General features: G+C 48.8%; 1 protein-coding gene across 1 annotated transcript in view; it reads right to left on the bottom strand.

The window, feature by feature from the left end:
• Positions 1-775: 775 nt before the first annotated feature.
• LOC126541768 (uncharacterized) overlaps positions 776-13,673 on the bottom strand; it is a 40,057-nt gene continuing 27,159 nt past the window's right edge. The window contains exons 3-4 of the mRNA XM_050188700.2: positions 3,946-4,209; positions 776-2,951 (exon numbers count right to left, since the gene is read on the bottom strand). Of these exons, the coding sequence (XP_050044657.2) occupies positions 2,709-2,951; positions 3,946-4,209 (507 nt within the window). The 3' untranslated portion in view covers positions 776-2,708. The remainder of the gene's footprint in view (positions 2,952-3,945; positions 4,210-13,673) is intronic.

Genomic DNA, 13,673 nt, shown 5'->3' on the forward strand with positions numbered 1-13,673 from the left:
AATAGCATTTTGCGCCAGCAACAGATGTGGCCTGAACTCGGCAGAAATAAAGCCTCCATGTGTCGTCGAGACAAGTTACGAGGCCCCAAACGCATTGCAAGAGAGGCAAGTAGACGTGTCCGTTTTCCTCCGTGATCTAAACGCTCAGATTATGAATACCCTCGAAATCACAGAAGGCCGGCGCACTTCGAGCCGTGATGTCACGTGGGATAGCCGATAGATCCCGCATTTCAATGGAAAATGCGTGGTACCAGTAGGGTAAGCATTTTTTTTTTCAAGACGTGCTTTTCAATGGGATGTTAGTCTTACCACGTGACTGAAGGGCTCAAAGCCCAAAATGCCGCGTCCAAACAATAGGAAACAGCGGTTGAGGGCGGTTGCACACAGCGCTCGGAAGAAGAAAATGTTCACTGTTAGGGCGGTTATGCCTCGGGTGATGGCCGAGCATAACTTGAGCAGAGTATACGCAAAGAATGGCTCACCACGGCTGTGTTTATTCTTCTAGCAGCCACTCTGGTGAGGAAGAAGTAGCGGGTCCATCTAGCGGATCCAACGTATGCGCTTATTTCGGTACACGAACCTGCCTCGCTGCAACAAAGTTTCCATACAGCGCATGACCCGCATACAACCTGCTCCTCTGAGCATGCAAGAAAATGCATAACCTCCTATTAGCGAAGCTTAAAAGAACAATATTTCGCAATTCAACACCTGTTTACACCTTCTCGAAACTTATTCAAGTTGCATTGTAAGTATAACAGTCGTTGGGACAAATTGGTTGTTATTTATAAAAGAATGGTCCTTGCCAAGCGTCATTTATTGAAACATAATACATTCCACGATGACGTTCCCACAAGGTGGCAGCGAGTTCCACTGAAGCCTTCTTGAGGGACAACACGCTTCCTAGCAGACTCTCACCGCTTCACTTTCATGCGAAGCCGCTTGCTAGGGTCAACTACCTGCTTCTATGGCCAGCCATAGTGCTTTCACTTTGTCCTTAGGTGTTGCCTCAATGCATAAGCGATGAGCTGTGGTGAAAGAGAAGGGAAATAAACACCTAATGTTAACCTGCGGCATGCACAACAGATCGTTTGCCAGAACTTGAAATGTGCGAGGTCAGTCACCATGTTTTTGAAAGGTTAGAAAACATAGAAATAAGTGTTTAAACAATAGCAACTCATGCGAAGATCGATGGCTCAATGGACGTCGCCGATATATATATATATATATATAGCCCATCATTCGCGGCAGCGGACGTCTGTCTTTATGGGGTAATTATTGTTTACTTTGTAATTACTTACTACGAGATGCACGTTGCGGGGGTAAAATGTAAGCCATTCCGTAAGCGAACTATACCCGCTGGCTAGGAATCATGTGCCTATATCACCAGCTTCCATGCAAATGTTCGTACACGGAGAGCGAGTGACATGCATTGGCATCCTGTTTCACTTTTTTAGAACGCAGCACTTAGGTGCCCGTTCCTGCGGCGAGCGTCGGCTCCGGTGTCCTACCTCGTAACCAAGCGAACGACCACAGCGAAAGATGAGAGCGAACGCGGAGCGCAGCAGGAGATGAAAGACTGGTATAGCGAAGAGAGGTCGAGGAGAAAAGCGCAAGAAGAGGGTGCAGCGGAATCGTGAGGCTGAAAATGGAGGATGAGGGTATGGCAAAAGGGCGAGAAGACAAGCGTAGCGCTGCGCACGACGGGCTTTGCGGCGACGATGGCTATGAGATGGCACAAGAGTAGCGCACGTCATCTGCACGAAAACAAAGCGCTGCATGAACGGAGGTTTGTCTTCGGCGGCCGCTGTGAATTGCGCCCACGCGTCACAATTAGCCAGGCAGTCGCGCCACACTTCGCTCCGTTTGCAACGTGCCACAAGGGACAGATTGTCCGCGCCAACCAATATAATATATCGCAAAATGAAAGCACGTAAACAGCTGCGCTCAAATGTCGCATTATAGAGTATCATAAATGTCGATGAATTTTTCTTGTTCTCTTCTTCTTTTTTTCTCCCTGCAGAAAAAACACAGTTCCTTAATCTCAGTTTAGCTGTGTTTAACAATCACTTATTGTCTCCTTTGAAGCACACGGTGTGTGGGGATAAACTGTGCAAGGACAGGACAACAGTTTAAAGACACGGGACGACCGCCGTCCAATGTGCCCTTGACCTGTTGTTCCCTCCTTGCGCGATTTCTTTGCCAACAGCAGTAGTGCTTTCGTGTGCTACTCGGGCCTCTAATGTTGCCGTTGTATCAGAAGTATAGGATCATTTCGAAGTGAAGCCTAAGTGTGCGCAAGACAACCTGCACGTCATTCACGCACGACTGGCAAGTTACTTCACTTCAACCTTGTTAGAATAAGCGGGATTGTGTTCTGTATCGGTGATGGTTGCCCCAAAGTCATCGGGCACAACAAGTTCGTTCACAATCAGGCTCGTTATATGCTTAAGCCCGAACGAAACAACGACGTATAGAAATATTTCGAGATTAGAACACTCCGGGAGATGCCGAAGGAAATGCGATCGCAGTAACACTGTGGTACTTCCTTGTGTTGCTCGAGCCTTAAGCTTTCGAAGCGAATCTCGAGTCCGTGGGTCGACGATGCACACATGTCATCCGCGCACACTGTAATGTCACGCCAACCTCGGGGGACACGGCGACAGGATGAACCGGCGGATACCACTAGACGGGAGCACTGGAAGGCGCAGTCAAGACGGCTCGGTCCGTTCGGCAGCGGGCGAGGCAGACTTCGGGGACTCCGAGCCCGCCCTCCTGGCGGCGTGTTCGCGTGCCTTGACTCTGAGGAGGTCGAGGGCCGGCGATGACGTTGGCGGCGCTGCTGAAGGCGGTGACGCCTGCAGCCTGGCGTGCGCTGTCGTCTTCTTGGAGCCGAGGTCCAGAACAGAGGTTGAAGAGCACGGCGGGGCCGGCAGCAGGGCGGGCAGCATGTACTGCGATAAGTTAAGAGATAGAATGTATGCGTTACTAGTTCAATAGGGCCAGTCAACGTTCATGAAATTTCCGGCAGCTTTCACCGGTCGTTTTGAAGCACTCGGGCAATTGCGCAAAGGTTGCGCAAGATGCTTCGACAAATCCTTTTAACTACATTCCCTTATTACTGCTGCTGCAGCCATTGGCATTAGGGCATTAGTTGATCTAGTTCAGAAATCATAGTTCAAATTTGATCACAATCTACAATGCATATTCAGGGACTTGTAGAGGCGCAATAAAAGGAGAAAATTCGCAAATATTTTCGGTCCACGTTTCATTCAGCATTGTTGTTTCATGTGCACACTGCGATGTTGGTGCACGAACGCATAAACTGAAAATGATGACTTGTGTTCGCGATGCGACATTGGTGCGTGCGAAACCAGTTGGCGAATGCCAATTGTGCGTTTCTTCAAATAAACTTTGGCATTGTGTTATAACACGAAAGGTAAGTGACGGAAGAAGCTCCTACACCAGTGCCAAAGGAAACTTAAGCTAACACTTCAATGAGTGTGAAGCTCCGAGAGAGATATAGGAAGAGTGAAGACGAGAAGAGTGAGAGAAATTAACCAGATGCTATAAGATCCGGTCTGATACGTCATACGAAGGCGAAGACGATAGGAGAAAGTGAAAACGGGGATGCAAAACACGTGCAAGAAAGAAAGTAATAAAGAGACAACAAGCGATATATGCGTTCACAAAGATTGGTTGACCGCGGGAATTACAATGTTTCTACAGCTCAGTGGTGCTACAGCAGAGGTCACGCTGATGCTCTCTCTTGTTGATGCCAAAACGTTAGCAGTTCAACGCTTTACCACTTGTTCTGCCGCCGTCGTTTAGCGTAACGGCAAGAGAGGGACACTCGAATTGATAACGTTACCTGTCATGCGGACCATGCGCACGACGTACATGACAACGTCAGAGACATTCGTGCTGAGGTGAAGGAGCGCCACTGACCCCGTACAGCTTGGGCCAGGCGGGCGCGACCAGAGAAGGGGAGCCCCAGAAGGGCTCGGCGACCCCGTAGGGCCCAGCGGCGAACAGCTCGGCCCGGGTGGCGCTCATTCCGCACGCAGCCTGCAAGAAGGGACCCAGGCTGCGGTCGGACGCCGCCGAAGACGCGACCCCGCAGGACGAAGAAGCCCCCATCGGGGGTGGACTGTCTCGGCATATTGCCTTCTCTCGCTTGCGCCACTTGGCGCGCCGGTTCTGGAACCACACCTGCGTCGCGAGAAGGGCCACATTGTTAATGTGGGAGAGAGAGAACAAAGAAACCGAACGGCACGGACGGAGGCTAATCAAGTTGCATCTGGAATTGTTACGCTACACCGGGGGAAGGGAGAAGCAGGCAGACGAGGAAGGAGGAAAGCGAGAAGCGAACAGATAAGTGGTGCGCGCGCACGTAGAGCAGCATTCACCGCGCAATCAAAGGCGGCCGCAATAGCCCCGTCGTCTTCAGAAAGTGCAGCAGTACTTCCGTGGCTCTTTGCCCGGCGGACGGTCAAGTCCATGGTTTTAATTTCGCCTTCATCGCGCCTTCGACTTCCGTGTGGTTTAATCTCGATGCGTGGCAACATTACCGCATCGCTTTCGGCTGGCGATACGGCCTACTCTGTCCGTATCGTCATGATGGACAGTGCCTCGGGCGGCCTTTGTGATTGCGGTGAGACCGTAGTACTTATCATCGTTCACTGTCCTTCTTTCAATAATGAAATATAGACTTTGCAGCCGCTTTAAACTCGCTGGACGACAGAGCATTCACAGAAGAAAATAATGCTAGTGAAAGGCTCGTGTCTATGCTCCCGCACCAGCAGAGGAGGGAGAGAGAGAGAGAAAGGAAATGGAGAAGGCGTGCTGAGATGTTAACTATAAAAGCGTCTGGTTCGCTTCCTTAAACTGGGGGAAGAGAACAGGGGAACCAAATGAAGAGAGAGACAGAGCAAGGAAAGACGTGCTGTACGCGTGAATGCACGTGGAGAGCTCCACGCAGTCAAAGGCGCTGACACAAGGCGTTCGAGTAGCGTGTATAGATGGGCAGTATAAACACTCATGCGGACGTCTCAATGCATTGGACATTGACTGTCTTTGTAAATCAAATCGAGAACTGTAACTTATTAGGCAGCACAAAAAGGCGAGGAGCTTTAACGAATAAGTACTGCCATCTCTGACATACCATGAATAGCAAGTGCTTTTAGCCTGTGTCATGCTGTGCGGTTTTGTCGAAAACATCGGTGGACCTACGGAACTGCTTTCTACGGCTCGGAGAAAGAGGCTTACTTAAATTAAAATATTAAAGGTCGCGCCTGATGGGCGCTGAAGCCAGAAACAAGTATATACACTTTTCTTGAGCACTTTGCCTCAATAATTTATTTATTCTTTGTCTTCGACCTAATAAAGAAGATTTCAAACATACACGTTAAAAACATACAGCTTTCCAGCTGCTTCATTCAATTCATCTATTTGTTCCATAAATAATTACTTCATCCGTTTATTTGTTTTTTATACTCTATCGTCGCTTGGCGTCACATACGAGAGTGAGCGAAATTGAAATTGGTGCAGAAAGCTGCATTTTTAAGCATACACATACGTATTAACGCGTATATTAGTGAATTCGCACTTGAAGCGATGACAAATGCAGTACAGAAGCAATAAGAGGCTTTCAGCTGTTTCCCATGTTTCGATGTCGAAGCTAGTGCGATAACTACCCCGTAGTCATTCATAACGACCATCATTATCACTGAAACACATGACGTCAAAGCAGGTGTATATGTACCATACCGTGAACCAATAAATCAAGCTCTCGGAACCTGCTATGGATGCGTCCATCGCCGGCTCATTTGCTTTTCAACGCGAAAGCATCAAATGACCCATTGAGCTAAAAAGCCGGCGTCTGTAGCAGCGAAACGGCGCCTGAATTGCTATTGGTTGAGACGCCATGTCACTAGCGCGCCTCGACGGAGCAGAAGGGGGAGAGGGAGTGACTGGATCTCGGAAGCCGGCGCGCAGTCCATATCTCCCCCCTTCTCTCACCTACACTGGGCTCCGCTGCTGCGCGCGCCTGCCGACCTTGGTGGCCGCTGCTGCAGCCCCAGCCTCTCTTTGCGCAGGTATACGTCTCGACGTATTATATGGATCATAAAGCTATATGCTCGCTGCGGTCGACCCTAGCCGCCGCCACCAGCCCCACCGAGGCCGTTGCGATGCGAAGACTATATATATATATACACCTGAGCTCTACCCGTCAAACGATGAAGGCATTGTGGCCACTGAAGAAGAAGACATCGTCAGTTTGACTCTCCCCTTGGACATTAGCGAACGCATTGCATGAAAATAAATGCACTTACTTTCTCAGCGATATCGCCCAAATGATCCCGGTCTACAGCCAACATACTAGCGTAGAAACTGTAAAAAAAATTGCCCGCACCAATTTAATCGAAGAACTCGATAACACACCCCGCGGTGAAACTCGAAAACATTACTCGCAGCGCAATACTAGAAGGACCGCTCAGGGGCGTTCAATTAAACTTCAATGCTTTCTCATTCACAACTCATAACTGTTCAGGTATCGTCGGATTTTTTGTTATTATTGTAATTACATGATGTTTAAGATATGCTGGTGCCTTTAGAGGACGCCCACTACGCCTTTTCCAATAAAGTTATTATGTGCTAAATATTAGCTAGTTGGCGTTCGACGACGAACTCGGTTGCCAGAGAGCCCGTGCACTTCGGATCGACGCCTCTCCATCGGCAGAGAATGTATGCGGCAAACCGACCACGAAAACGAGCGGAGACTCAAAGAAAGTTGTTCGCTATAAAACGTGCGCCACTAACAACATCACGTTGGCACATGGTGAAAACACGAGTAGTAGTGTTGGCTTCAGCGAGACTAGAAAGAAAATTTATTCATCCGGTACATATACGTACAACAGGGGTGTGTACAATGATTCAGGTACGTACGATGATTAGAACGTATCGTGCATGCGATGGGATGCGACGCACTCGATATAAACCACAGAACGAGCATAACAGCAATTGGTGTTCGGTGAACACTGGCAACTGCTAGTTCAAGAACATGAGAACAGTGTATGTGCGCAAAACGTTACATTAGGCAGCTTCAGATTCATAGATGACACAGGGGGCACACACGATGAGCACAAAGTTCTTAATTGCTTTACTGAGTTTGCTGACGCCACAAGCTTATGCACTGTATATGACATACATTATGTCCCAGATCCCTCCATAACTGGAGATCCCTCCCAGATCCCTCCAGAAATACTCCATTAATGGGAAAAGAAGGCAAAAAAAAGAGGAAAAATGAAACTTGATTTTGTTGGCAGCGTCCGTCCGTCCATTTGTCTGTCTGTCTGTCTGTCTGTCTGTCTGTCTGTCTGTCTGTCTGTCTGTCTGTCTGTCTGTCTGTCTGTCTGTCTGTCTGTCTGTCTGTCTGTCTGTCTGTCTGTCTGTCTGTCTGTCTGTCTGTCTGTCTGTCTGTCTGTCTGTCTGTCTGTCCTGTCTGTCTGTCTGTCTGTCTGTCTGTCTGTCTGTCTGTCTGGAGTGTATACGCCAAGAACCAGATGCCACTCTCTCTGTCGCTTCCTTGTCCTTGGTTTCTTTGACCTTGGTGTCAAGTCTACTTGGCCTTGATGGCCAAGGAGTTGGCGATGACCGACGTGACTTGCGTATAATAGTCTCTGTGGAGGTTGTTGATGCACGATGGCGGCGGGAGCGTCATCGGGGTGTCGTTTTATAATAACGTCGGCAGCTTCTCGGTGAATCAGTGCTCCCTCACATCTGCTTCAACATGGTCACTTCTTTCTGAATGACGGGACACTTTTTGGAAGACGCATCACGGTATCCGAGGCAGGACACTTCGGTGCGGTGACATTGGAGTTGTTAATGCCATAAGGATCGGAGCAGAGGGAGCACGCCGTCGTGTTTGTGCACACTCTGCTCATGCGTACAAGCTTCGTGCACTTCCTGCATTAGAGTGCTCTCTGAATGAAGAGACGAACTATATGGCAAAAATAGCCAACTTTGACGTGTGACGGAAGCGATTCACCATTGATTATAACCCTCACACAGAGCGACTTGCCGATGCGGGAAACGTGCGTCATAACATATCCCTCTGCAAATGGCTTAATAAGTATCGGCAAACCCGCATTGGATATGGCCTCGTCGATGTCGTAGATAACACCATTGGCGACCTCCTTGACTGAGCAGGGGAGAAACATGAGAGCTGACTTGCATACCACCGAGGCGTGGCTCAAGGACTATAATGTCATTGCATATTCCACATCCACTGCAAGGATCTCCTGGAGGGTGTTGATTCTGGCGGCATTACCTCATTTGGAACCGGTGCCTCGAGGTGCATAGATATACTTTGCCTGTTGAGCTGTCTCATATTTCTCGTGAAGCACGAGAAGGATAGAATGGTGAATGGCTGAGGAGTTCGCGGAGCTCTCATACAGTTGACCTACTCGAACGGGATGACATGGTGAGAATTATTCTCTTTGTCCTGCGGCTCAGCATAACCTCGAAGTCGTCGTCGAAAGATCTATCACTGTCATCCAAGCAGATCATGGTGTCATCGTTGTCAGCGTTGCTATCGTTGCTGTTACGCCTATATGCATGGAGGTGGCCACCTCGGACGCTGCTGCGTCCGAGGACGCACATAGGGCTTTCCGTCTATAATAGACAGGCTGGTGATTGTTTCTTGAAGCGAAATCCGAAAAGGAAATGCGGAATAACGAGAACTGGGAGACAACCTTTTGCTGGTTTGTTTGTTTCCCAAATTTATTCTGTAGGTAAAAGTTTGCATGCGTGTGAATATACGAGGGCACCTTGCATCCTTATGTAACGTTTCCAACATTCCCGCATTGCGAAAACGTGTTTACTGTCTTCTGTTGGGTTGTTCTCTAAGGCTTAAATTATATAACTGTAAAGTTAGTCTCAAATCCACGAACTTCTCTACCTTACACCACTTAGGAAAAAGTGAACCACATGTTCTAAAGCGACAAACATTTTAGTTATCAAGAAGACATCAAATTTGGCATATAATCTGGCGAATGCCAGAAAGCACCTATAAGAGGTGAACTTTCGTCTCCCATGTGGGAGGAAGCAAGAAATAAGGCCGCATGTTGGCACTGTTTTAGCAAAGGAAAGGAGCCTCTGTGCACGAAGGGCAGGTCGCCTCTTCGCACCACACAATCATTCCTTTTATTTCGGCTACTATTCGTAAATTCTTTTCAAAAGTTTTCAAAATGTAACGCCCCCTGGACGTCGTTTTACAACTTATACTGTGCCACTATATAGTTGCCGATGGGACCCTGGTGCGCTTCCCTTTAGACCCGAACCCCATTTGAGTGATATTATGTGCGACAGAGAGGTGCGACGACTTCGAGCGACGAAACGGGCCGCCACGCGACCAAATCACTCGTTCTTGTAATTCAATCGCTTGGTTCTGGAAATCTAGAATTCGTCAGTCGTCACCCGGTAGGGCCATGAGAAACAAGTCAATAGCGCAAAACCCGGAACAGGATGTGCATCAGTGACATACTACCGGTTGTCGCACGGAACTAGCAATCGACTAAGGCTTGATAGGTGCAAAAAAAAAAGAAAGAAAGAAATAACTACCGCAGGACCTTCAGAAATATTTTATGTTGCTCTGTGCGGCTTTCCTCAACAACAATACTTCGCCGTCGTCGCCGGGAGTATACCATATTTGATGAAACCGGTCGTAATAAATCAAGACTCGGCGGCGAACAATAAGCAAAATGCATTTTTCAAGTTTTATAAGTAAACCGGAAGCCTCACGGATATGCCAAAGACATCAAAATAAAGAAAGAAAATGTGCAGACTCAACACGCATGTTGAAATCTATGTGAAGCGAAGCTTTAGTAAAGCTTCACATAGCTAAGCTCATATAGCTTCAAGCTTTAGTGAAGCGGTTAGCTAAATTATTTACAGCTAACGGCGATGCGTACCATTTTGTTCACTTTCGTCCTATGCAGCCTGTAATTTCATGCCCTGTTTATGTTCATCCACCGCAAAAGTCACAACTTTATTCTCGTGAAATGTTCACGAGCTGTGCCGAAATGCAAACTCCAAGTCAGGCGTATACACAGCGTGAGAGGTCTATGGACAAGAACGGCACCGAGAGCGGCGCTGCTGCGCCGGCGTTGAGAGCGCCGCATGCGAAGCAAAATTCTATTAACGGGTGGTACCCCTCTCCCACCTCTCGTTCGCATCGCGTTGATTGCCTCCTGCACTGCACGTGTTTGGGCACGTTTCGCGCCGCGCGCGGTGTGTGCCTGCGTGTGCGCGCGTGGACATTTCATTCGAAGGGCGATATACAGTCTGTTTCACATTTAGGGGAAAACTCGGAGCGCATTACATCGCGATGCAGTGAGCACTTGAGTCAGGCGGCGGCAGCAGCTCCCGCAGGTGCTCGAGGGGCGGGATTTTGAACGGCGTCGTCTGCTACGGCGGCGCGCGCTGGCCGCATTGTCGGGAAACGTTCTACTGTCAGCTGCAGGGCGCCTATCTCATCTTTACTGCGTGAAATGAGCCGGTATTCTTTACTAAGCGTTGTGCGACGCCCGCTGATACGCCTCGAAGGTAAGTTCATCGCTGCAGGGCAGTCATAGACAACGTACTGATTCCATACATTCTTGACGGCCCGTTTCTGGAAGGCGATTATACATTGTAACGTGATAGGTCGCCGATCCACACTGCTCGTGTTGTGCAAGAACTGCTGGAAGAGCGCGCAGTCACTCTCTTGGTGTGGCCGCCTCAATCCCTGGGCGTATATATCCCCCGTATATACCGCAACATCATTTAAAATATCTGGGGCTCGTTGAAAGTATCGCTGCCGCATCATCCCCTCTATCAGTCGCGCGAGGATAGGCTTCGAACCACCATCGTCAGCGACTGAAACGTGCTGCGAATGAACACAGCCCTGATCAAGTCATTCTACACTTCCCTGCCTTCCAGGATGAGCGCTGTCGAGATACATGACGAGATACTAACTGAAGTTCCGAGCCTGACGTGTCCAATTCCTCGCCGGCGGGCAGGGTCTGTCTGGTGTAGTGAATGATTGTCGAGAAAAATCACTTCCAGCTCATTTTCTTAACCTAAAACATTCCTTTAATCGTATCCGTTTGTTTCATCGTGTTCGACCCCCCATAGTTATCATTGTTGAGTGCTTTGTTTTCCTTTCGAGTCAAACAAAGACTGAGCACGTTACGCGCACATCTTGGTGCGTCTTGTCGCTGCTTATTACGGTAGCACACACAGGGAAGAAATACACGTGCACGCACTCAGTACCCCGGCCTTCCGAAAGAACAAACGAAGCTAGCTGTCAAAAGAACTTTGTGGAACTCCATTATCGCCAATGAAGGCTCAGAGTTTGGCGACGCACAACGTTTAGTAAAGAATATCAGCTCAGTTCCCGCAGTACCAATGAAATCGGTGCACTGCCCCTAACAGTAGCACGCTTCCTGACAATGCGGCCAGCGCGCGCCGCCGTAACAGACGACGCAGATCACGACTCCGCCCCTCGAGCGTCTGCTCGAGCTGCTGCCGCCGCGCGACTCCATTGCTTGCCGCATCGCGATCCAATACGTTTCGAGTTTTCCCCCTAAGCGTGAAGCAGACTGTAAACGCTTCTAGTTGCCTTTAAGAAGATCTGTACGCTTGACGATTATTTTTATGGCTGCAATACGGCGACAGGGCAGCGTCTGCTTAACCATGCAAGTGACGCTGAACAGGTAATTGGAAACGACATCGTAGTGCCGCCGGAAGAATCGTCAGCACATACGATGCGGCACATACGAGCTAAAGTCATTTTTGCAGTTTCTCACAATGTGTTTGCTACGAATCTGTGTTGTCTTTGATGGCGACAACGGACTTCCATCGACACTGTGCGGAAATGAACAAAATAAACCGCTGCGTAGCACAAGTACGACATGCGCACACAACTTCAACTAGTACGTCCCCTACAATATGGAATAGAGGCAGCAATGTAGACAGCTTGGCCATTTTTAACGGTGCTCAAGAGACGGAAGTTGAAAGTAGTAGTAATCAGTCCTGCTTCACCAATGCTGGCGCGACCAAGACGCGGGCGTGTATCGTCCAGTAACTCGATCGATCGGTGCAGTGTTGAAGCCGGAATGAACTCCGGTCATGTTCAATGCATCGTGCACATATTCAGTTTCTCGGCACGCGTGAAGTTCGGCCACTGCTAGCGCATACAACAGAAATGGTTTCCATTCTTGGGCAGCGCATACACAAACGAAACGCGAGAAAGAAGGCAGGACAAGCGTTTGTCGAACAGCTTAAAGTTTTTATATGAATAAAAGGGTTATGTACCCAGTATTTCTTAAATTCATGTGGGTTACATATAAAAACCGTCATACACTCAGGAGTGATCAATGAACGAGCTCGCTTCGTTTGCCAGTTGTTTACTTCGCTCGGCGCACCGCAGTAATCCATGTCTGTCGTCTGCTTTTTTCGTACTATTTTCTTGTGAATCGGCAGAATTTCACTGGTGGCATCAACCCTTTCGTGTCTACATTGCTGTCGTGACAGTTAAAAACACAATAATAATTTCCGGTCATCGGAAGAGGCGCCGTCGCGAACAAGAGACGTTTCGCGCGCAGCGCGAACTGAACGCGGGCGCGACCGCTAAGGGAAGCGGCGGCGGAAACTTACACCCGTTGGAGATGAAATCGTTCCGCCAGGGGAGAAACGAGCGCTGGCGTCTAGGATGAAACTTGGCGTGTGGTCGTCTATACGGAACGATGGTCCCGAGAACGAAGGTTATGTACGCACAGGAAAGTACGACACGTATCGAGCAACACTTAAGGATTCAGTGGCTCTTGCGTCACAGTGCTGACGTGGTACATGCCGAATGGCTAAATCAAAGAACATAAAGTAAATCAAAGAATCAGCTATAAATCGACCTTTCCGCTTTATTTAGACGATGAAGACGACGACAGGAGCTTTAGCATACTCCGTCTCTTAGAAAGATCCGAAGACGACAGTACGGCGTCAATTTCTTGGCCAATCCCCCGACGTGGATATGTGCCAGGTTAAGAAAATCGTCGTCATCTTAAACGGCATGTTTTCGTAATACGTGTCCTCGTCTCCTGTTTTCAGTGCGCGGCAACAGTGTAATTCATCGTTCCATTAACAGGTATGTGTGTTTTAGAGATACCTGTGAGGCAACATACGTTTTACGTTTTACGAATGAATTTGTGTTTGCGTGCGTGCGTGCGTGCGTGTGTGTGTGTGTGTGTGTGTGTGTGTGTGTGTGTGTGTGTGTGTGTGTGTGTGTGTGTGTGTGTGTGTGTGTGTGTGCGCGTGTGTGTGCGTGTGTGTGTGTGTGTGTGTGTGTGTGTGTGTGTGTGTGTGTGTGTGTGTGTGTGTGTGTGTGTGTGTGTGTGTGTGTGTGTGTGTGTGTGTGTGTGTGTGTGTGTGTGTGTGACCAAGCCAGCATCCACGCCAAACACAGGCGGGTAGGCAATGAAAGATCCGCTTTAAAGAAGCAGCCAGTTCTTGCCGCACTCCGTGTCTGCCCATAAAACGCTCTTCGCGCTGCGACTTTGCACGCTGCCGAAGAACAACTATAATCTAAAGCAAACTCGTGTTCAGAAAGTACTTAAAATCTGCACTCAGGGAGATAA

This window comes from Dermacentor andersoni, chromosome 2, assembly GCF_023375885.2.
Source record: "Dermacentor andersoni chromosome 2, qqDerAnde1_hic_scaffold, whole genome shotgun sequence".
Lineage (NCBI taxonomy): Eukaryota > Metazoa > Arthropoda > Arachnida > Ixodida > Ixodidae > Dermacentor > Dermacentor andersoni.